The following is a 23,938-nucleotide window of genomic DNA, read 5'->3' on the forward strand; positions in this document are numbered from 1 at the left end:
ACGCATTTCAGCGGCAGGCTGCTGGGCCTCTCCAGGTCCTGGGGGCCCTCCCTGCAGGCTCCGCTCCCCAGAGGGCAGGTTCTGGGGCTGTCACCCCTCCCTCCAGGCCCTCCCCACTGTGCCCACAGTTGCTGACTTCACTGACAGCACAAAGGGCGCCCCGCCCCCTCCTGCCTGGAGGGGCAGAACCCAGCCCCCCACCCCTCCCCCGCGGCAGCGGGCCTGGCCTGAGGCTCTCAGGGAGGGGGGTTTACCTTGAGTCCTCCACAGACCGGACAGGTGGAAAAGAAAGCTGCAGGAGGCCCAGCGTGGGGGCTGCCTGCTTCCCAGCCCTCGCCAGGGGCCTCGCAGCCCAGGGCCTCCATCGCCTGTCCCCGCCGCCTTGCGCCCAGCCAGCTGGAGGGACACCCCGCAGACATCTGGCCACCCAAGTCCCCGGCCCCACCGTCCTCGGGGCCGCCCTGCACGGCCGGGATCTGGTCCCTGGGGGCCTGGCGCAGGCTGCGCGGCGTGTCATAATGGTGCCGCAGGGCCGTGGGCACTTGGTACTCGGCTGTCCCCGGTGGGCAGGCGCACAGGCCAGGCTCAGGCACCCCGGCCGCCGGCGGCAGGCTGAGCAGGGAGCCAAACTCGTCCCCTGCACGCCACACGTCCAGGCTGCTGCCGGCGCAGGAGGAGAAGCTGCCTGAGTAGGAGGAGTGGCTGCCCGTGGCGATGCCGCTGTCCGACGAGCCCTGGCGGCCGACCTCCTGCAGCTGCCGCGGCCGCAGCGGCTTGGGGGGCGGCCTCGAGGTGCCCGGCGCCACCTCCCCGGAGGCCTGGGCAGCCGCCAGCCCCGGGCCCTCCTGCGACGTGCCGGCCGAGGACGAGGGCGGCTCCGGCCACGCGGTGAGCCGGCTGCCGGCGCTGACGTCCGAGTGGCTGGCCTCCGAGGACGAGCTGGACAGGCTGCGGTCATCCCCTGAGGCAGAGCGCGCGGTGGTCGGGGGTGTGGACGCTGCACTGGGGGCTGGGGCGGGCTCACCGCTCTCTGGGCCCACCCCGCCCCCTCCCCAGGCGCCCGCACTGCCTGGAGGCTGGTGCACGAGCCAGCTCACCCAGTCAGGCCCCTCGTCCGGATACCAGTCCTCCACCCCTCTGGCCCCCTCTGGAATCCGCGCCCTCCCTCCCACCCCCTCGGCCACCCCCCTCCGCGAACCAGCTGTGAGCCCCCATAAGGTCGCGACTCAATACAAATTGAGGCTCCCTGCTTCTAGGGGCAGGCCACAGTGCTCCCAGCGCCCCCCCCATGGGACTGGCGGCAGTCAGAGGATGGACAGGCCCCACGGGGCAGCTCCCCACCCCCACCTACACCCCCAGGCAGGCCCCTTGCAGGGCCACAGCCCCCTTCTGTCCATTTTGCAGCGAACCGAGAGCGTGGGCTGCTGAGGAGGGGCCCTTTTGTCTGGGCACGAGCAGTAAAGCTTGAGCACAAGAGGCCGTGGCCTTACCCAGGCCACGCGGCTGCCGGGCAGCAAGAATTCACACCAGCTCTCCCAGCTCTCTCGAAGCACCGTGCCTCCAGTCAGGGCCGAGGCCAGCGCACCGTGTTTGTGGCATCATGCGTGAGGGAACAAATGAGTGGGCAGAGGAGGGATGAATGAATGAATGAACAGAGAGAGAATGAATGCATGAATGAGCAGAGGGGGAAATGAATGAGTGAGCAGAAGGGGGAAGGAATGGATGAGTACAGGGGGGAGGAACGAATGAGTGAGCAGAGGGGGAATGAATGAATGAATGAGGGAGCCCAGGGGGAATGAACGCCGCCTACCTCCGCTGCCGGGCCGGACCGCGTGGGCGAGGAGGCTGAGCCGCTTCTCCAGCTTCAGGGCTTCCAGGGCCTCCTGGGCCACTCGCTCCTCCATGGTGGCGGGTCCCCCAGGGCTCGGGTCTGCGGCAGAGAAGAGAATCAGCAGAGACGCAGCCTCGGTCCCCGCCCCAGACCCTCGGCCGCGGGGGACCGGCCGCCCGGGACGTCCCGGTGAGTCCCACACCACCGGGGCCACATGCGTGCTGGGCGTGCCTCGAGGCCACAGCAGGGCCACGGGGGACCCCCGGGAGTCCCAGCTCCTCCCCACGCCTGCACCCCAGCCACGGGACACCAGTCTCAGGGCGCCTGCCCCCTCCAAGGCCTCCGGCCACCAGCCCATGTCCTGTGCCCCAAAGCCGGCAGGCGAGGCCCAGGGTGGGGAGGCGGGTGTGTCCTCCTGACCACTTCCCATCTGGCAGCGATAGGGCAGAGAGACTCTGGTGCTGCACGGATTCCCTGAGCCCCTCGTCCACATCTGCAAAGTGGGGGTGCGGGGACGTGGCACCCTGATCGTGGTGGGACCAGGACGGAGTGCACAGGGTTGTGCTCGGGGCAGGGCGGACCTCGGGACCCTCCCCTTTCCCCTCCCACTGTCTGCCTCTCTGGGCCTCAGTGTCCACGTGAGTCCGACTGAGCGGGGGGTGAACACAAGAGGACCCCAGAAAGGCTGCAGCACGAGGCTGCTGACCCAGGGGAGCCCACATCTCTGCAGAGCCCGATGAGCACAGGGCCTAGACAAAACGCTAGCCAGGCCCGTCCACACCCCGCGGTCTACACGGCACCTGCGGCTGCGAGGCAGGAGGGCGCCAGCAGAGGGCGCTACCACACCATCCCGCAGAGCCCAGACCGCAAAGGCTCTGGCCCCAGGAGCCACCTCCTCTGTCCTGAGCCCGTCCAGCGTGGGGCCTGTGTGGGGTGTGGAGTTGGGCCGAGGGACCGTGCTGGGAGAGGGGGGACCTGGCGGGTCGCTCGCTTCTGTCATCCCCAGGTGGCTCCGAATGACCCGCCCTGGGGTGCGCATGCAAGGAGACACGGACCACTTGCCGCCTGGCCACAGGCCTTTGTCTCTCCCACCTGGACAGGGTGACAAGCACTGCCTCGCTGGGCTCTGGCGGTACCAGCAATCCTGGGTACCACCCACCGGGGGGCCTCGGCCAACGGAGGTCACGGCGACGAGCACCAGCCTTCGTCCCTCCCGGGCCGTCCCCCAGGGGAGGGCAGACCTTCCTCCAGTGGGAGGGAGGGGCCAGGGCCTCGGGGGTCCAGCCCTGCCCTCAGCCCCACGGTGCCTGCTCTGTCCCGGCCCAGGGCTCTTGGAGAATGCGCCCCAGCCACGACCGGGGAAGGGGGAGCAAGGTGAGGTGAGCTCAGTGCAGCCTCACGCCCACCCGCCGGTGAGACCCCACCCACCAGGCCAGCTCACAAGGCAACTTCCAGCCCAAACGCAAAGCCCAGCCCACAGTCCCAGCCACGTGGGGCAAGACCCCCACCCCAGAGTGGCTCAGAAGGTGTCCGCAAGACCCACACAGGGTCTCTGGCCTCTTGGTGCCCCACCTGGTGCCCCACAGCATATGGGTCCCAACCGGAGGCCCCGCCCCCGAGCGTCACCAGGGCTGCGACCTGTGGAGGGAGGGCAGTGAGGGCGTGAGCTGTCCCCTCGGGAGCCGGGCAGCGTGACCCCTCCCTGCAGGCAGCCTGCACGGATGGCAGCCCACCCAACCCTGCTGACTGATCGGGCGGCCCCGGCCCCTCCCCACCGGGCCACACTCCCACACACACCTGGGAGAACCGGCCGTAGCCCGAAGGGCCCCTTGGTTGGGGAGACGCCACGGACGATGCAGTCGAACAGGAAGCTGATCTGCTCTCCCTCGGCTGAGGACAGGAAGAAGACTCCGGCCCCTGCAGAGGGAGGACAGACCCTGGTGTCGGAAGCACGGCTAGGGCCGGACCGCTGCAGGATGGGCCCTGGGGCCCCCAGGATGCAGAACGCAGGGACCTGGAGCGAACCCATGAGACCACACACGCAGGGGCGGGGGGTGGCGGGGAGTGTCCCCTGAGCACCCGGATGGGCTTCTGCCTGGCCCTGGTAAGCCCTGCTCTGTCCTTCAGGCCCACACCCCTCGTCCGGGCAGCCGGGGTGCAGGCCTGGCCGTCCGGGGCCTGTGCGCACTAGCCCAGGCCAGGCAACTGTGCTGGGTGTCAGGACGGCGCGGGGAGAGGGGGTCCCGCCCTGCCGGTCCTCGGTCTAACCCGTCGGCCTCCACTGGCCAGGACGGGGCTCCTGGGGGCGCCTCAGGAGGACGCAGCCGCAGGAGGAGGCTGGTGAGGGTGTCCCGGTTCTCTCGATGTCCAGGCTCATCGGAGGGGCAAGCGACAGGCCCGCCTAGAGCGGGGTTCACACGCCAGGAAGCAGCTGGGGGACCTCGACCTCGGTAGGTGCCCCCCGACCCTGTCTCCTGACCCAGGGCTGCTCTGAGGGTGAGCGTCTGCGGTGGGCCTGCCCCACACACGAGGCGGCCGGCGCTGCGGTGGCCAGCAACACATCCTGCCCACTGCACGGGCCCCCCTCCTGGGTGCATTTTCGGGTGGGAAACGGGCCCACGGTGTGAGGGTGGAGGCTGAGGTCGTGCCCACTGGGGCCCCCAGCCAGCAGAGGGCAGGCCGCGTGAGTCAGCACAGGCCGGCTGCGCCCCGGGCCCGGCCGCCCTCCCGCTGGGCCGGAGCCCCGCCAGGGTGAATGAAATCCCTCACCGCCTGCCCAGTGAATGGGGACACCGGGCCACGTGGGGCTGCACGCTCGGCTGGCGTCACCACACAAGAATCTCTCCGCGCCCTGCCCTCTGCCTGTCGCCCAAGGAAGGGCCTGCCCGCTCTGAAGGCCAGGTCCCAGGGGCGCCCCCGCGGGCGGGCCGGGGTGGGAAAGGGCAGGCTCCCCGGTTAAACCTCGGCCGCCGGCCCCAGTCACGGCCTGTCTTCCCGGGATCCCAGGGGCTCGGGCCAGCCCCCACACGGGGAATGCCACCCCAGGGATTGGGGGGCTGCGGCACCCTCCGGTCACTGGAGCTCCATCCGTTCAAGGCCCCCTGAACTGGGTGACAGGCCCGCTTAGGGGCGAGTGCACTGAGGCCCAGAGGGGGCCCCGAGGGACTCCAGCCTGACTGGTGGGCCACCTGCACACGTCCGGGCGCCACAGAGCTTCCGGCCAGTTGATGGGCCCAGGAGCTGGAGGGCAGGCCCGGGGCTGGGGGGCAGGTGAGGAGAAGGCTGGCCCACGGCATCCCTGCCCCAGCGAGGGGCAGGCCTGCCAGCCCGCACAAAGGGCCGGGCCCCTAATCCCGAGCTTACAGACAACTGGCAGAGGCCGCGGCACAACCAGTCCCCCGACTATAAAAAACCACATTACAAAGGGAGGGGAGCCGTCGGCATTCCACCAGGCGTCTGCTGAGCATCACGCTCCCCGAGACGCAGCCGGTGAGGCCTGGGAGCACGGCTGCCACCCCCAGGCACGCCAGGGAGCTGACCGCAGAGGTTCCCTGGGGACGGCACATGGCTCCCAGGGCCCGGGCTGCCCGAGCCTCGAGGCGAAGCCTCTGGGACACAGCTCCCTGACCACCGGCTGGCCTCTGCGGGCCCCCCTCCCTCCCCCAGGCTTTGGGGACCCTGGGAGCTCCCCAAGCCTGGGCAGCTCACCCGAGCCCTCCCCACAGGAGGTGGCCACCCCCATCCCTCCACACCCCTCAGCTACCTGTAATCCACTTCACCTGCAGAGACTCCGCTCACCTGACACCGCCATTCCCGGCCCCTGAGCCCTGATCATTCACTCGGTGTTGCCTGGAGGGAGCCCCCGCTCTGGGTCACACCGGTGATCCTTTACTTGGCACGTGCCCTCATGTGCAGCTGTCCTGGCCGCCAGGCCCCGCGTCTCACAGACGGGGCTCCTTCTGAGGCATTGGGGTCCCGGTGCCTCACCCAGGGCCCGCTGCCCAGGGGACCCCAGCACTCGGTGTGGTGGGAAGAAGGAAGCGGAGGCGAGTGGGCCTTCCCCAAGAGAGTGTTCCTGGAACTTTTGTTTGCTTGCCTGCTTGCAGGGCCGGAGGAGGTCGGGCCCGGCCTCCTTTGCCACGCGGCCACCCTCAAAGACAGCCCCTGCACCTCCTCCCAGTCCACGAGGCCCCAGCCCCACGCAGGGTCTGTGCCTGGGGCCATCCTGGGCCTCCCAGCCAGGCCACCCCCCAGCGCCACTCCCTGAGTGATCCGTCCGCCACATGGAGCAGATCCCTGACCCACAGAATCACAAGCAAGGAAACTGCCGCCAAGTGCTGGGGTGTTTCTTGCTCTGTGATCACTGACGTGGGGAGACAGGGAGGAGCGAGAGTGTGCTGAGCGGGAGGCCAGCGGCTTGCCCGAGCTGATGGCCACCTTTTGCTGTGGGCAGACCCTGTGGGTTCTCCGGGGCCGAAGGCAAACCTCACAGGCTTTACAAATGCAGTTAATCCCTAGGACAATATACGAATGCGAAGACAGCTGCACCCCACGGAAAGAGTCCCCAGCCCCGAGAAAGAAACACTCTTCCGTCCAAACGTGTGCCCAGTTCCGTGGGCAGATTCCTGTCGGAAGTTAGTCCAGAAAACCTCCAGTGTCCTGAGCTCTGCGTGTGCTCGGTGTCCTGGCTCAGTGGAGACCAGAAGCACACGGTGAGGTCCTGTTCAGGACAGAGGGCCTGAAAGCGTCTGGAGGACTTCCGTGCGGAGAAGGTTCTAGAAAGCTCTGCCTCGGCAGCACCAACCGGCCTGCTGTTAGACTTTCACTCCGAAGACCAGGACCCTTGGGGTCTCATTGTGCACAGGGCTCCCTAACAGAGGGAGACATCTACTGTCCTCTCTGTCCTTATTCTGAGAGATAGGACCGAGGTTCAATGAAACACGTTCATTCGAAATCAGGTTTTAAGTTTCCCCCGATAGTCTCACCCCCCAGGAAGACTGACTGAAAACAAAACAACAGAACGCAACAGGCGTTGGTGGGAACATGGGGAAACTGGAACCCGGTGCGCTGTGGGGGGTTGCCGTGGAAAACAGCACGGAGGGTCCCCCGAACACCACACGCAGACCCAGCGGTGCCACGTCTGATGTTCACCCGAAGGGACTGAGAGCAGGCACCGAACAGAGGCCCGCACCCCCGTGTACACAGCAGCAACCACTGACGGAGGGTGGATAAAGAACGTGGTCCATCCGTCCACACGATGGAATGCGGCTCAGCCTCAAGGAAAAAGGACACCCTGACACCTGCTACCCCGCAGATGAACCTGGGGGACTCGTGCTCAGCGCATCGAGCCAGTCACGAAGGGACAGGGACCGCGTGAGCCCACTTCTGCCAGCCCCGTAGAGGAGCCAGATCCTAGACTCAGAAAGAGGACGGTGGGCGTCGGGGCCCGGGCAGGGGACATGCGGGCTAGTGTCCACTGGGGACCGAGTGTCAGCTGGCCAAGACGGAGCAGGAACGGCCGCGTGGCACTGAACGCACCTGATGCTTCTCAGCTGTACTCCTGACCTCGGTTCAAGTGGTAAACTCTATGCGTGTCTATTCCGCCACAGTAAACACAGAGCAAACCGTTCCCACATCCCCTCCCGCGCACACTGCACGATGCGGCCCTCCCTGGGCAGAGTGTCAGAACGCTGCTGGGGGAGCCCCGGCCCTGGGCTCCATCCCCGAGGGAGGGGCTGCTCCCTGTCCCCGGCTCACGCGAGGCCCCGCCGAGACCACTCCTCGGTGACCCTCCCTCTCTGGCAGCCGTGCCACCCTCCCCGACGGCCCCACGGGGCGCCTGGGCACCACCCGCCCAGGTAAGGGGCTCCTCAGGGCAGGCCCATGATCTCACTTTCCCTGCGTCTCCCCAAGTGCCTGCTGACAGTTGTGAATGGGACTCTGTACCCACGGACCAAATGTCTTGTGTTTGGAGATGGGGGGAGGAGGCTGCCCGCGCCCCCCCCAGGAGGCCACACTGTCCAACTCTGAGGGCAGGGGGACGCAGTGCCTTCCTGGGGCCTTTCTGCCCGGGAGGAAACAGAGTGGCGCGAAGCCCCCCAGGGGGGAAGCCCGGGTCACCATCCTGGACGCTGGGGGCAGCCAGGACCAGCCTGGGAGGCCAACCCCTCGTGAGCTACAGGGGCTGACGGATTCTAGGCTCGCTCCTGCCCCCATCACAGAAAATTCCCAGCAGAGGGCTGGGATCGACCACAAACCGTCTGCAACGTGACCAGTGGTCTAGACCCAGACAGCAGACTGCATCCCCTCGCAGGAACCTGAGACCGTCCCTATCCAATGACCCCAGTTCACAAGTGTGCCCCACCGTGCTGCCGAGGGGAGGAAACTGGGGGCCGGCCCCTGCATGGGCTGGATGCCTCCCCGTGGGCAAAGCACTGGAGCAGACCCGGCCCGGGGCAGGGGCTCCATCCTCCGGGGACCCTCGCCCCAGCAAGCGCCCCTCCTTCTCCTGCCCACCCCAGGCTGGCCTTCCCTCTCTCCCCATTTCAACCACTGGTAGTTAACATTCCTGCATCCCCGGTGACCCCCCCACGCACACATGCTGCTGACTCAGCCTCGGGCCACATCCAGAGCCTTCTCACAGCCCCCTGCATGGCCCCCCACCTCAATCCCATCTGCACCCTGGGGCCAAAGTTATCACCCTACACAGACGTGTGGGTGGCACTCCCCTGCTCAAGCACCTTCGATGGCTCCTGGCTACCCTGGGAAGACAGTGCAAACTCTAGTCCAGCTTACGGGGCTCTCTGTAACCCGGCACGGCTTCCTCCTTCTCCAGCCCCGCCTCTGCTGTCACCAACTAGCGGGGTTCCTGCACACACCCTGTGGGTCACCCGTCCGTGCCGGACACACACACACTGGGGGTCAGAGACCAGGGCTCCAGCCAGCTCCGTCAAGACCGCCCGGCATGCAGACCACAACGTCCACCCACCAGAGGACTTAGCACAGCTGGACAATGCAAGTGTTTTAAACACGCAGCAAGAGAGTTCCTCCCGGTTTATGGCTTCATCCTTTACTCGCTTAAAAAAAGTCATTTAAAACTAAATTGAACTTAGGGACGCCCAGGTGGCTCAGTCGGTGAAGCGTCTGCCTTCGGCTCAGGTCATGGTCCCAGGGTCCTGGGATGGAGCCCTGCATCGGGCTCCCCGCTCAGTGGGGAGCCGGCTCCTCCCTCTGCCTCTGCCTGCTTGTACCCTCTCTCTCTGTCAAATAAATAAGTAAAATCTTTAAAAAAATTTTTTTAAATAAAATTTAATTTAAATAAAAACTTTTTTAAAAGACACATTCTTAAAAAAAAAAAAAGTCATCTAGAAACGCCCACCGTGGCCCAAGAGGCCGAAGCCATGGGCCACACCCCGAGGAGCCGGGCACAGCGAGTGGAGGAGGGGCCGGCCTGCAGGACGTGGAGGGGACGTTTCTGAGGGTCACTATCCACGACGTACCTCCACCACAGGCTCGGGACCTTTCCACCACCTGCTGAATTCCTTAGCATCCAAGGACGCTGATCCTCTGCAAAGGAAGCTGGCTCACGCGGATGTGGAAATGCCCTTGAAATGCCCTTGACAGGAGGACCCATCAATGCAAGGAACAGGGACCTCCTCTGGGCCCCCTCCTGGAAACCTCCATTCACCCTCACGCTCGCTCACATGCCCCTCCCCAAGGCCTGCCCTCCCTGGGCTCTGGGCGGCCCCCCTTCTCCCATCCTCTGTTCCTGCCCGAAGCCCTCGCCACACACAGTGGGCCCCCACCAACCCAGGGACAGAGAACCAGGCCACCCCGGGAGACCCTGGACTCCCGGCCAACAAGCCCACTCCCATCTGACTCCGAACAGGCCACCGAATGCGCGGAGGCCACAGAGAGGAAACGCCCACCTCGAGGGACCCAGAGCCACACTGAGCCCCCACATACCTGGCCCGGCCCTGAGAGGCCTCCGCCAAACAACCCTGGTCATACCCACCCCGACGTCTCCCCCAAACCCATCAGAGTCCTGAGCCCTCTGCCTCGCCCCCCAGGGCCTGACCCCACCTCCACAACCTCCTGACACTCGGGATGGGCAAAGGGGGCCAGGGACCGTTTCCCGCTCTCTGGAGAGTCGTCTGTGGCCAAGGGGGTGTGGTTCTGGGGGGGCACAGGGACCGAGCCAGGGGAGGGAGGGGCTGCTAACTCCTATACTCCAGACCTGCCAGGCCCTTCCGATGATTCCAACCCAGCTCTCCGCTCTCCAGATTAAACGTGCCCAGGGCCACAGGCCCATCAGGACCCAAATTCCAAAATCTTCACAGTCAAGGTGACTGTGGGCTGAATGGTGGTCCCCAAAGGACTGTGACCTTACTTGAAACAATGGTCTTCAATCAAGTGAGATGAGATGTGACCCCGGGTTATCGGCTGACCCTAAATCCCACGACTGGTGTCCCACAGAGAAGACACGGGGAGATGGCCGTGTGGCAACAGAGGAGAGACTGCAGCAGGCGGCCACAAGGCCAGGGCCGCCGGGGGCCACCAGGGCCCAGAAGAGGCAGGAAGGCGCCTCCCTGGAGCCTCTGGAGGGAGCACAGCCCCGCCCACACCTTGACTTTGGACACAACTGTGAAGGAATCCATTTTTCTTGTTCTAAGGCCCCAGTTTGGGGTCACTGGCTATGGCAGCCCCGAGACCCTGACGTCCCTGCCGGGATGCCCCCGTCCTGAGCAGCGGCGGTCTGACCACACGTGCGGGGCGCAGTGGTCCCCTGTGACAGCCTATAGCCCAGCGAACACGGGCAGAGCCCTGGCAAACTTGTCCCCAAAGAACAGAGAGAGCCCAGCAGGACTGACCCCCCCCCGAGTTCTTCCACGGTGGCTGAACGGGCTGGCTTGGTCAGCGGCCCCCCGAGAGCTTGGAGCAGCAGGGGAGACCGAATCCTGGGTCAGCGTCCCGCCACGGGGCCCGGCTTACCCGGGAGCAGCCGCAGGACAGCCCCACCGGGGCTCCCTCTGGGCTCCTGGCAGCCCCGGGACATCACAGCTGCCCACCGTCGTTCACAGGCGGGGCCCACCCACGCCCAGTCGGGATTTTAAACTGGACGCCCTATTACATTATGTCCGGCAAATATGACGGTCTCCGAAGAAACAGGTTCTCTGACTGTCCTCCCTCGGGGCACATGTCGCCGCCACCCCCAGGCGGTCTGCACCCCATTCTCCCTCTTCCAGGGCCCCCACGTGGAGGGGATCTGGTGGGGGGAGGGCTGCCCCAGACCCAGTGCATGTGGCCCAGCTCCGACCACCCACACGGCCAGGTGCCCTGCCCCTCCACTGCTCTGGACCCCAGTGCTGCCCCCTTGAAAGTGCCAGAAGTCAGGGCCCCAAGGGCACATCCAGCAGAGGGGCCTCCGGCTGGCATCTCACACTCCCCCTCCCCCAACGCCAGCCCAGAGCAGGTGCACGGGCAGCTGTGCTCAGACTCCCACTCAAAAACCCCAGGGCCTGGCTCGCCCACCCCTCAGCTCGGGGGCCACCGCCCACACTGCCCCACCCCATAAACCCACTGCACCTCGCTACCCCACCCCCGTGGCCTGCCTTGGCGTATCCAAACACTTCCCCTCCCCCAAGCCCAGGATGCAGCCCGTCAAAAAATTCAGCGGTCTCGCTGCCTTGAGCAGGAACCTCACCTGCTTGACTATCTCTTTGCATCTTTGTAGATCATGACTTACGTCCTTGGAGGCAGGGCCCCGCGGGCTGGCCTACAGGGCTGGCATGTGGCCCCAGTCGGCCCCTCCCACCCTGCCCACCCTTTGCAAAAAGGAGGGGCCCAGCCGGTCAGCATGAACGCGTCCTCCAGCACAGTCCCTCTGGCAGGGAGATCCAGGCAGGACCAAGGTCCCAGAGCCCCGTGGACCCCACCCAAACCTGGCTGAACGGAGCGTGGGCCAGACCCTGCGATAGGCCCCTTGCTGGGGGGCGAGGGTGGGGGAGGGGGAAGTACTGTCGGTGGGGGGATTAGCGCCTCTCTATGGAGGAGGCACAGGTGGGGAGAGGTTGCCAGCCACTCAGAGCCTCCAGGCCCCCTACGCACGAGAGGGGGCCATGACCCCCGTCTGGAGGGGGTCCCAGGCTGAACTGAGATGGGGGTGCACAGCTCCCACCCAGACTGCACTCTCCAGCCCAGCACACCAGCTGAGGTCGTCCCGGCCATGGGACAGGTCACCGGGAGGCCACCCTGGACAGCCAGCGCACATGGGCCTGGGCTCCTCTGGAGAGAACAGAGAAGGGGGCTCGTGCCCCTGAAGCCCCCGCAGGCCCAGACGTGCGCACACGCCCACGCATGAAGAGCAGTGCGCAGGGGTGTCGGCACACCCCCGGCCGCACAGCGGGCGAGCTCTCGGCTCCAGGACGACCAGGCTGTGCCCCTCCCGCCCCACTCCCGGCTCGCGCCCAGCTCGCGGGCACACTTTGCTAACGCACTCCCCCCACCTGGGAGCCACCGCGGCCCCCAGCGTGGGGGGCCTGGCACTCATCTGCACCTCAGGGCACCTCTCCGCCTGCCCCGCCTCCAGCTGTGGGGACTCAAGGAACCCAGGAGCTGGTGTGGCCACGAGGAATCCTTGGTCCGCAAATGTGTTCTCGGCACATCCTCGATAAACATGCTCATTCTTTTCCCTTTTTCTCTTTTTCATTAAGTCAGAACATGAATGCCCTGGGGCTCTGTGACTTCAGACACAGGGCCACGCGTTGTGATGGGCAGGCCTCGCTCCGGGGTGCTGGGCGCCCCGTGAGTGGGCTGCGTGCCCCTCCTCCCACCCTCAGCGGCCTGGGCCAGACAGAGGCAGCGGGGGTCTGGCCTCTGCTGAGCGCCAGGTTTGGAGACACATATCCCTCACCCACCACATCTGCCAGATGCCAGCAAGGCAAGCGAAAAGTGGGGTGGGTGGCTCCAAGCCGTGGGTTTCGGGGAGAGCCGAGCGCTGGAGTGGCCTGTGGCCTGGGGCACCCACGGCCCCACATACTTACAGTACCCACACCTGGTCCCGCCTTCAAAGATGAATCCGTTGGGCACGGCCCCGTAGCGCCGGAGGTCTGACAGCTTCCACTGCCCCATGACAGTCGGGGGGACGTCCCTGGCCACCACAAGGATGTCATTGCAGAGGTGAAGGGTGGCGGGGCCGCTCTCCAGCTTCGTGCCTGGTGCCACCGTCACGTGGAACCTGTGCACTGGGGCAGCGGAGGGGCGAGAGGGCATCACTGTGAGCAGAGGCCCGGGGGAGGGGCAGCTCCCGGGTGTCGGCACCAGACGCAGGGCTGGCCCCCCACCCCGGCCCAGCTGGCGCCCTCCAGCCCCCAGGGGCCGCACTCCCTGCTCCCAGGCAGCAGACCCTACCCTGGTTCAGAGGCAGGCAAGCACCCAGAGGGGCCGCCCTGGTCACCTTCCCTGTCCTAACCCTCAGCGAGCCCCCTGGGAAGCCCCCAGCTCAGGACCAAACACACAGCAGCCGAGGCCAGTGATACTGTGATGATTTTTTTAAACAAATAAAAATTAATGCAAAAGTCCATGATGAATGAAGTATCAAATGGTTAAATAAAGACAAGGCTCACCATTACCTTGATCCCAAAACCAGACAAAGACCCCATCAAAAAGGAGAATTACAGACCAATATCCTTGATGAACATGGATGCAAAAATTCTCACCAAAATACTAGCCAATTGGATCCAACAGTACATTAAAAGGATTATTCACCACGACCAAGTGGGATTTATCCCTGGGCTGCAAGGCTGGTTCAACATCCGCAAATCCATCAACGTGATACAATACATTAACAAAAGAAAGAACAAGAATCATATGATCCTCTCAATAGATGCAGAAAAAGCATTTGACAAAGTACAGCATCCTTTCTTGATCAAAACTCTTCAGAGTATAGGGATAGAGGGTACATACCTCAATATCATAAAAGCCATCTACGAAAAACCTACAGCGAATATCATTCTCAATGGGGAAAGGCTGAGAGCTTTTCCCCTAAGGTCAGGAACGCGGCAGGGATGTCCACTGTCACCACTGCTATTCAACATAGTATTAGAAGTCCTAGCCACAGCAATCAGACAACAAAAAGAAATCAAAGGCATCCAAATCGGCAAAGAGGAAGTCAAACTCTCACTCTTTGCAGATGATATGATACTGTATGTGGAAAACCCAAAAGACTCCACCCCAAAACTGCTAGAACTCATACAGGAATTCAGTAAAGTGGCAGGATATAAAATCAATGCACAGAAATCAGCGGCATTCCTATACACCGACAACAAGACAGAAGAGAGACAAATCAAGGAGTCAATCCCATTTACAACTGCACCCAAAACCATAAGATACCTAGGAATAAATTTAACCAAAGAGGCAAGGGATCTGTACCCAGAAAATTATAAAATACTCATGAAAGAAATTGAAGAAGACACAAAGAAATGGAAAAACGTTCCACGGTCATGGATTGGGAGAACCAACATTGTGAAGATGTCAATGCTACCTAGAGCAATCTACACATTCAATGCAATCCCCATCAAAATACCATCCACTTTTTTCAAAGAAATGGAACAAATAATCCTCAACTTTGTATGGAACCAGAAGAGACCCCGAATAGCCAGAGGAATATTGAAAAAGAAAAGCAAAGCTGGCGGCATCACAATTCCGGACTTCCAGCTCTATTACAAAGCTGTCATCATCAAGACAGTATGGTCCTGGCGCAAAAACAGACACATAGATCAATGGAACAGAATAGAGAGCCCAGAAATGGACCCTCAGCTCTATGGTCAACTAATCTTTGACAAAGCAGGAAAGAATGTCCAATGGAGAAAAGATAGTCTCTTCAACAAATGGTGTTGGGAAAATTGGACAGCCACATGCAGAAGAATGAAACTGGACCATTTCCTTACACCACACACAAAAATAGACTCCAAATGGTTGAAAGACCTAAACGTGAGACAGGAGTCCATCAAAATCCTAAAGGAGAACACAGGCAGCAACCTCTTCGACCTCAGCCACAGCAACTTCTTCCTAGAAACATCGCCAAAGGCAAGGGAAGCCAGGGCAAAAATGAACTATTGGGACTTCATCAAGATAAAAAGCTTTTGCACAGCAAAAGAAACAGTCCACAAAACCAAAAGACAACCGACAGAATGGGAGAAAATATTTGCAAATGACCTATCAGATAAAGGGCTAGTATCCAAAATCTATAAAGAACTTATCAAACTCAACACCCAAAGAACAAATAATCCAAACAAGAAATGGGCAGAAGACATGAACAGACATTTTTCCAAAGAAGACATCCAAATGGCCAACAGACACATGAAAAAGTGCTCAACATTGCTCGGCATCAGGGAAATCCAAATCAAAACCTCGATGAGATACCACCTCACACCTGTCAGAATGGCTAAAATTAACAAGTCAGGAAACGACAGATGTTGGCGGGGATGCGGAGAAAGGGGAACCCTCCTACACTGTTGGTGGGAACGCAAGCTGGTGCAACCACTCTGGAAAACAGTCTGGAGGTTCCTCAAACAGTTGAAAATAGAGCTACCATGCGATCCAGCAATTGCACTACTGGGTATTTACCCCAAAGATACAAATGTAGGGATCCGAAGGGGTACGTGCACCCCAATGTTTATAGCAGCAATGTCCACAATAGCCAAACTGTGGAAAGAGCCAAGATGTCCATCGACAGATGAATGGATAAAGAAGAGGTGGTATATATACACAATGGAATATTATGCAGCCATCAAAAGGAATGAGATCTTGCCATTTGCAACGACGTGGATGGAACTGGAGGCTGTTATGCTGAGCGAAATAAGTCAATCAGAGAAAGACATGTATCATATGACCTCACTGATATGAGGAATTCTTAATCTCAGGAAACAAACTGAGGGTTGCTGGAGTGGTGGGGGGTGGGTGATAGACATTGGGGGGGGTATGTGCTATGGTGAGCGCTGTGAATTGTGCAAGACTGTTGAATCACGGATCTGTACTTCTGAAACAAATAATGCAACATATGTTAAAAAAAAAAGAAAAAGAAGAAGTTAGCAGGAGGGGAAGAATGAAGGGGAGGAAGTCGGAGGGGGAGACGAACCATGAGAGATGATGGACTCTGGGAAACAAACTGAGGGTTCTAGAGGGGAGGGGGGTGGGGGATGGGTTAGCCTGGTGATGGGTATTAAAGAGGGCACGTTCTGCGTGGAGCACTGGGTGTTATGCACAAAGAAAGAATCATGGAACGCTACATGAAGAACTAATGATGTAATGTATGGTGATTAACATAACAATTAAAAAATTTAAAAAAAAATAAAGACAAGGCTCGTCAGGGTTGCTGGGGTGGGTCAGGAAGGAAAGGGAAGGCAGGGCAGGCTCAGGGCAGGCCAAATTTTGGTATTCAGCTCATCGCACGCTTTGTGCATTGATCCTGAGCGTTTTAAAGACTGTTACAGTGTCACTGACCTTGACGGCCGTGGTTCTGGGCATCTGGTGTGAGGCCCTCCTCCCCGAGCGCACCGGGGGCCCCCACCTCTGCACCCCGTCCGGCCACCCTGCAGAGCTGCACTGGCCCCCCTGGCCTCCCTGGCTCAGGCGCAGAAGCCACCACACCCCTGGTGGGCGCTGCAGTGGGATGGGGTCTCTGTGGCCTCGCTGCCCCTGGAACCCTGGCTCTGGGCTTGGGTGGACACAGGGTAGAGAGCAAAAGGCAGCACTTAGGAAGGTCACTCTGCTCAACAGAGCCTCCGTGGGGTAAGGGCCCTAGTTCTAACTAACAGGATCGAGTCAAGGAGCTGGGGGGCCCCGCGGCCCCAGCTGCTCCCCAAGCCCCCTCACAGGGCCCGAGCACCTCTGGGCAGCGCCGCGTCCTCCCAGACCGTGAGCCCGAAGCACAGAGGTGGGTGGCAGAGGCGCTTGGCAAACACTTGTGCGTCGTGCCCTGGAGTCACGGCATGGCTCCGGCAGCCTGTGGGTGAGGGTCCCTCAGGACACTTAGAGACAAGGTCTTTCGCCCCGGCCCCACTCACCCTCACCGAGTGCATAGCGGATCCGGGCATCCCAGGCACACATGGCCTCGCGGCTCTCGAAGCCCAGCATGACAGCCTGGGACAGGCAGATGATGGCCAGCGTGTGGGCCAGGCCCTCGTAGGGCAGGCCGGGCTCCAGGCCACAGATGTCCTCCAGCGTCAGGCTGCTGCGCTCCCGGAGGCCCTTGGCTCGCTCCGCCTTGTCCTTGTAGGCCAGCATCAGCAGGCAGTCTGCGGGGACGCCGGGCAAGACACGCGGTACAGGCCGTCAGCAGCACCGCCCCCTGCACCCCTGCAGCCCCTGCAGAGGCCGCGGCACGCCTGGAGAGCCAGGGCTTGAGGTATGACCCCCAGCAAGCCACCCAGCCGCTCCGGGGCAACGTCTCCTCGTGCAAACGGCATCTCCCACCCCGCCTGGCGCACGGGCCCCACGGACACTCCACAGCTGAGCCTGCCCACCTGGCTCTGGCCCCAGCCCCCACCGCTGCATCCACCCTGCCCCAACCCTGGGGCCCCCGCGGGCCACTCTCAAGGGCTGCAGGGCCTCTAGGAGCTGTGGCAGGGAGCCCGTGGGGACGGACAGAGAGCCAGCGGCGGCGTCGAGCCCCCTTCCTGCCGCACGCAGACCTGCCGGGCCTCCTGGGCTTCTCATTCTCCCGGGTGTGGGCTCTAGCCCTAGGGGGGAGCCACTGGGCCTTAGGTCCCACCACCGGCCCCCATGCCGGCCCACCCTCAAGACCGGCAGGCCTGCCCTTCCCCCACGGCAGGTGACACGCCTCTGTCCTGGAGTTCCCGACTCTCCTCAACTTCACAGTCGCTGTCCCCGTCATCCCGATGGTATCCCAATGGGACAACGAGCCAGAGCCCACAACGGCCCGTAGCCCCAGGCACACCAAGGTCGAGCAGACGGCACCTGTCCCTCCTACAAGCCTGCCTCGCCCTCCCCCCACCTGCCCAGGCCTTCCCGTCTCCTATCTCCTTAGCGTCTGAAATGCTTTTATCAGAAAAAAGCAAAGACGTTCCCATTTTGAGGGCCAGAAGCCCAGAGCCCAGAGAAACCCACGTGCTCCCCTGAGGCTTCCCGGGTGTTTGCTCCCAAGAGTGGCCCGGGGAGAGGGGACCCCCCCTGCCACCCGTCCCCCTCCAGCAGGCTCTGGGATCCCCCACAGCGGGTTTTCTCTGCAGAAGTCTGTGGCTCGTCTAGCCGCCGTCCTCACCCCCACCAACCTGCTCACGCACAGGGAGGGCGTGGAACCATCGGTCAAATGGAAGACCATCCCTCGAGGCGTGGCCTGACCTGCACGGCAGAGTGACTGTCACCTCCTTTGTTCTAGGAGTTACGCTCCCAGGAATAGAGCTGCGAGCAGGCTCAACACAGCTTTCTGTAAAGAGCCAGACAGGAACCGTTTCTGGCTTCACGGGCCAGGCAGTGTCTGCCACAGAGACCTAACTCTGAAGACAGCCAGAGTAACCCGTGAGTGAATGGCTCTGCTCCAATAAAACTTTATCACACAAACGAGCAGAGGGCCGGATTTGGCTCAGGGCGGTGCTTTGCCGAGTCCTGGTCTGGAATGGAGTTTGCCACCACTGCCGCGGCGCCCTCACACCTCCCTGAAGCCTCCTGCGGCCAGGCAGGTGCTCCCCCCTCAGACGGGCCCATGCGCAAGGCTGGTCTGGGGGCCTGCACATGACAGGAGCTGGCGGTCGTCCCTCAGGCCCTCCTCCCACGCCTGTTCCATCGTTTTGGATTCTGCCTCCGTTTGAGATGCAGCCCCCATCCCACCCAGTAGGGAGGTGAGAATGCGCGAACACCCTCGCCCATCTGCAGCAGGCCGAATGGGCCCGGAGGATACGTCCACGTCCTGACCCCAGACCTGCAAGCACGACCTCATCTGGAGAAAGGGTTTCTGCAGATGTCATCAGGTTAAGGATCTCAGGGGTCATCGAGGATTATCCGGGCAAGCCCTAGCCTAACAGCGCGGGTCCTACAGGAGACAGCAGGCACGCACACAGGAGGAGGCCACGTGAGGCCAGCCCCAAAGTGACACGGCGCCTGGAACCACCAGGAGCTGGAAGAGGCCCTGCAGACACCCTGAGGGTGGCCGTCCCGCTGCTGGGACAGGGAGAGGGCAGATCTCTGCAGGCCCAGGAGACTAGCACATCCTCCAAGTCACTGCTCACGTTCCTGGATGTGAACCAAACAGGCTGGGGGACGCAGCTATGACGCGCTCCCACCTTCTGCCTGGGGGGGAGGTGACCCGGGTCAGCGCCTGGTTTTGGCTGGGGCAGGTGGCATCCACCCCCTGCTCAGTGCCCCCAGCATGGGTGGGAAAGGGGTGGTAGGGAGGGGGCCAGGTTGGGCGCAGCAACTGTGGGGCCCTCTCCCCTCCACACCACCTGCAGCAGGAAATGGATCCGATTTTTGGAAACCCCTTCCCCAGGAGAGCTATTTACCCACAGGCATTGGAAGAATGGGAGTTTTCAGGTCAGGGGCCCGAGACAGAGCAGGGTCAGCCCAGGAGAGATGGCACCAGCCCCTCCGGGGCCACAGCAGCCCTGCGGACACGTGAGGCCAGCACACCGGGGCCCGCCCCAGCAGGACAGCTCCGCCGGGCACCCTACGGCTTCAGCCCTCCTGGGGAGCTCAGCAAGACTGGTCGCTTGGTGAGGTCTCCTGGTCACCAGGGCCCCCACTCAAAAGACCTCTGTCAGGGTCCTGTCCATGCGGCCATGTGGGCTCCGCTCACAGCCCGAGGGCTGAAGGGGGTGGCCAGGCGGCACCGCAGCTCCAGGGGCCGGATGCGGGGCCGTCCACAGGGACCGGGGAGGGTGGGGGCTCATGGGGACAATGAGGTAAACCAAGGCAGCGGAGACTGACAGGTGCACACACAGGCAGACACACGGACACACATGCGTTCACCAACAAACACACTCACACGTAAGCACACCGGCACACTCACGCACACACTCCACCTCCCTGCCGCAGCCGAGGGCACGGGTGCCACAGTGGGAGACCGGCTGAGCCCGTCCCAACCCTGCGTCCGCAACCGCCGACCCATGCTTAGCCTGCTTTCTGTCTGAGGAATGGACACCACCCAGCCCGCCCAGGCCAGGTGCTAACACAGCCCTGGCCCCCCGCAAATGCCACCCTGCGGGCAAGCACAGAGCGGCCCAGCAGGGGCCTCGGCCCTGAGCCCCGAGCACACCCTGCCCTCCAGCGACTGCGCCCTGCAGTGAGCTAGGAGCTAGGGCGGGTCCAGGAAGGGGCAAATGCCCCGCATGAGGTCCCGCTCCCTGAAACCCTCCTCCCCCCCCGGGATCCCTCAGAGCCCACCCAAGCCTCCCGTTCTGAAGTCCTGGGCCCGGGGTCATTGTGCTCCTGAGCGGGCAGGGGACCCAGGAGACAGAGGCCAGGCCCCCCGCAGAGCTGACAGCAGGAGTGGGGATGGTCCAAGGGATGACAGCGGCTGTGGGGGGCCTGGGCGTGGAGCCGAGACCCTCCCGGGGGGCACAACAAAGGCGACTCCCAACGCCAGAAGCCAGTGCGGCGGGCCCCACAGGGATCAGCGCTGCGCTGGAGGGGACAGCCAGAGCAAAGGCCCAGAGGCAGGAACCCAAAGGGCCTGCAGGCGGGGGAGGGAGGGGAGAGCGGCGCAAGGTGCTGGGTCGGGGGCCTGGTGAGCCTGAGGCAGAGGCTGCTCAGCAAGAGGTGCCGTTGGCCTAGGCTGGGCCAGGCCCTGCAGTAACCATGGTGACAGCCCGGGGGGGGGGGGGCCTTTCCCGCAGGGCAGATGCGGACACTGGACTGGGGGTGCAGGGGCGCCCGGGGAGGGCACTGCAGGGGCGGGGCTTGGGCCGGTCCCTCCCGGACACGTGAGCTGCAGAAGCCCATCGGACACCGCGCGCAGGCGTCTGCAGATGTAAAAATAACTGCGGGGTCATGAGCCCTCAGAGGCGCTAGCAGCCAGGGGCTGAGAGCCTGGGGGAGGGCGGGCTGGGGAGAGTCCGGAGGAGAGGCCACGGCAGGACGGACACGGAGGTCCACACCCACGTGGATGCAGCAGGAGGAGCGGCTGCTGGAGGCAGTCCTCCGTCAGTGACCTCGACGCAGCGCCTTCAGCTGAGCCACTAGAGCCCAAGGGGACCCTGCTGAGGAGGCAGCAGCCCGGGGACAGCCCGCAGCTGCGGCGGGTGGGGGCTGCTCCCCAGGCCGAAGCCGGAGGGCCCAGCCCCATTCAGGGTCCACCTGGGGAAGGAGGCCCGTGCACAGTGTTCGCGGGGGCGTGCAGAGCTGTGTGGCTCATGAGGACGGGCCACCCCGAGAGCACGGGCATCAGTGGGGCACACAGGCTGTGGGGCTCAGCCCTCCGCCCGCTGGACCACCCGTCCACCCTCAGCAGGTTCCACGGCGGGAGCCCAATCAGGACGGGTGCAGATCACACAGTGCGCGCGGCGACACTGAGATCTGCTCCTGGGTGCTCCGAAGCCCAGCCCTGAGTCCCAGGTCTGTGGGGAGCCCAGGCCCCTTCTTCGAGGTGTCCACGCGGACAGGAAGCCTGGCCGGCACTCACACTCTGTCCTCGGGCTGCCTGCCCACCTGGAACTGAGACGTCACACCCATTCCCACGGGACACAGACCCTCCCCACCACCACCACCTGGTACCTGGCCCTTTGGAATACGCCCCTCTTAGAGACGCTGCCAACCATGTGGGGCACAGGCCAAGGCCCCGCTCCCGGGTGAGTCTGCACGGCCCCAGGTCTTGCTGAAAGCAGCTGGGCTCACAGCTCACGCTCACTGCCTGCGAGTGGCGATGCGGGGTCCTTGCCCCCCAGGACTGGAGGCAGGGGTGGGGGGGAGACTCTGGGTCCAGGGACGAGAGGTGGTAGGTGCAGGGCTCAGAGGGGCGGGAGCCTGCCTTGCATTGCCCTTCATCCCCTCCACCGTCCAGGTTCTCATGCAAGGCCCTGCCTGGGGTGTCCTCTCCTCTACCCTCCAACAACCCCCTCAAACCCAGTTCCAGTTCCTGTGCCGGAGGCTGCCTTCCCCAGGCTCCTCCAGTGCTCTCCACACCCGGCCTGCCTTTTTTTCACACACGGGAGGTCCCAGGAAAGGCTCCATGACCACCGAGGCCTACAGACCCAGATTCTGGATGCAGGGGACCCCTGCAAACTCCCTGCAGTGCCGAAAGGCCCTGCTTCCGAAGGCAGGTGCTCTCCGGGTCCAGCAGGGAGCTCACCTCTCCGCTAGCTCTCTCTGATACTGAGATAAAACCCACCCCCCCCGGGGCTGCAGGAGGGACAAAGACCATCTCAGGGGCTGCTCTTCGGGAGGGACATCTGGACCAAGAGCCTCCTCGGAGGCCCACACGGGCCCCGGCTCACCACTGTCCACCAAGCAACACCCCCAACCTGCAGCCAGGCCCTGCCCCCAGCCACAGCTGGCCAAAGCCTCCTCAGTGCTACCGGGGCCTCTGCCCTGCCCTCGGCCTGGCCGCTGCCTATGCATTCCCGCCTTTCGGGGGCCGCTCAGTCTCCCCAGCCCCAATACCTTGTTGGCCAGGCCTTCCCCTGGACAAGGACCCCTGGGGCATGAGGCGCAGGGTCTGGGCATGAAGAACTGACTGGCTGAGTGATCAGTCCAGGGAGCCCGGGCCCCCTTGGATGGGGAAGCTGAGGCCTGGGCACCAAGTGTGTCCATGACCAAAGGTAGGCCCTTGGATGGCGACTGTGAGCAGGCTCGGCACAGGGAACAAGGGGACCCGGGAGAGGGAGCAGGGAGGGCGCCCCCCACTCAACCCTTCCTGGGAAATGACAGACACCCCAGGCGCCCCGGAAGACATTCTGGCAGCCCCACACGTGTGAGGCAGTATGCACTCACACCCCGAGCACCCCACACAGACCCCGGGGTGCCTGGGCCAGCGCCAGCACACCTGTCTCCCCAAACAGCTGCAGGCCCGCAGCTCCAAGCCTCCCAAATGCTTGAGAACGGCTCACGGAGGCCAAATGCCCAACTCAGGGCTCGCAGCCGGCCTCCTCCCACGCAGGGGGTGCTGGCCCAGGTGAGGGGGGCAGGGTAGTGCCAGTCACTCCCCCCCAACCCCAACGCAACCCCGGCTTATCTCTTCTCAGACACAGAAGCGCCCGCTGTTCCTACCTGGCGGCCTAGCTAGCCTCTGCCCCCCCTCCCCAGGAAGGTGGGAGGGCCACCCGGGTCAGCGCTGCCTGGAGGGGCCCAGCTGGATTCAGATTCAGGGGCACCACTCAATCCCCCCAGGCGCACAAGGGCGGCACCTCCCCGGAGTGCTCCTACCGCCTGCTGGGGAAGGGGGAGAGGAGCTTCTGGCCCCTCCAGCCCGCCCCCCACCCCACGCCCACCCGGCTGCCCCGCCCGCCCCTCCGGCCTCAGTCCGCCTTCCCGGGAAGGTGGGGGTACGGGAGGGTCCCGGCGTCAGGGTCGGGGGCGCCCGGGACTCCCCGCAGGAGCAGGCCGAGGCGGCGCTCTCCGCTCTCCGGTTACCGCCCGGCCGGCGCCGCCGGCTATTTCGGGCGAGCTGGCCGCGCTCCGGGCGGGCCGGGCTCCGGAGGCCGCGGCGCCCGCCGCCCGCCGCCCGCCGCCCGCCCCGCGCCCCGCGCCCGCTCACCTGCCACCGGCGACGGCTTGCGCAGCACCAGCCACCTAGTCTTCCACTGCGGGGACAGAGGGAGCGTAAGCGGCCGCCGCGCCCCGCGCCCGCCCCGCGCCCGCCGCGCGCCCCGACCTTCTTGCCGTCCCGCAGCTTGACCTGGCCCTCCACCAGCGCCGCCTCGGTCATCTTCTGTCATGGTTCCCGCGGCGCCCGCCGCGCCTCTGCCCGCCGCCCCGCGGCCGCGCAGCCCAGGGTCACTTTCAAAATAGCTCGGGGAGGGCGCTGCGCCGCGGGCCGGCGGGGGGCGGGCCGGCGGGGGCGGGGCGCGGGCGGGGCACCTGGGGCCACCTGGGGCTCGGACTCGGCGCCCCGGGCCCAGCGGGGCGGGGCGGGCTTCTCATCCCAAAGCAAGGGAA

General features: G+C 63.7%; 1 protein-coding gene across 1 annotated transcript; it reads right to left on the reverse strand.

The window, feature by feature from the left end:
- Positions 1-236: 236 nt before the first annotated feature.
- On the reverse strand, positions 237-23,708 carry DOK7 (docking protein 7). The gene is made up of 7 exons (XM_028090085.1): positions 23,655-23,708; positions 23,538-23,583; positions 16,897-17,127; positions 12,874-13,074; positions 3,629-3,748; positions 1,811-1,930; positions 237-961 (listed from the first exon to the last, which is right to left on the reverse strand). Exons 1-7 carry the CDS (start codon positions 23,706-23,708, stop codon positions 237-239), a joined length of 1,497 nt encoding a protein of 498 aa, XP_027945886.1.
- Between the last annotated feature and the right edge of the window lie 230 nt (positions 23,709-23,938).

This window comes from Eumetopias jubatus, unplaced genomic scaffold (assembly GCF_037043125.1).
Source record: "Eumetopias jubatus isolate StellerSeaLion01/CBP00866 unplaced genomic scaffold, mEumJub1_p1.0 scaffold_2, whole genome shotgun sequence".
NCBI lineage: Eukaryota > Metazoa > Chordata > Mammalia > Carnivora > Otariidae > Eumetopias > Eumetopias jubatus.

Bases quoted from the DNA above. Each gene is read 5' to 3' on its own strand.
- DOK7 (XM_028090085.1), bottom strand. From the start codon at position 23,708: ATGACCGAGGCGGCGCTGGTGGAGGGCCAGGTCAAGCTGCGGGACGGC. The intron at 23,584-23,654 runs GTCGGGGCGCGC...CTGTCCCCGCAG, and splicing joins AGCTGCGGGACGGCAAGAAG to TGGAAGACTAGGTGGCTGGT. The intron at 3,749-12,873 runs GTAAGTATGTGG...CTCCCTCTGCAG, and splicing joins CGGGACCAGGTGTGGGTACT to GGGCCGGAGTCTTCTTCCTG.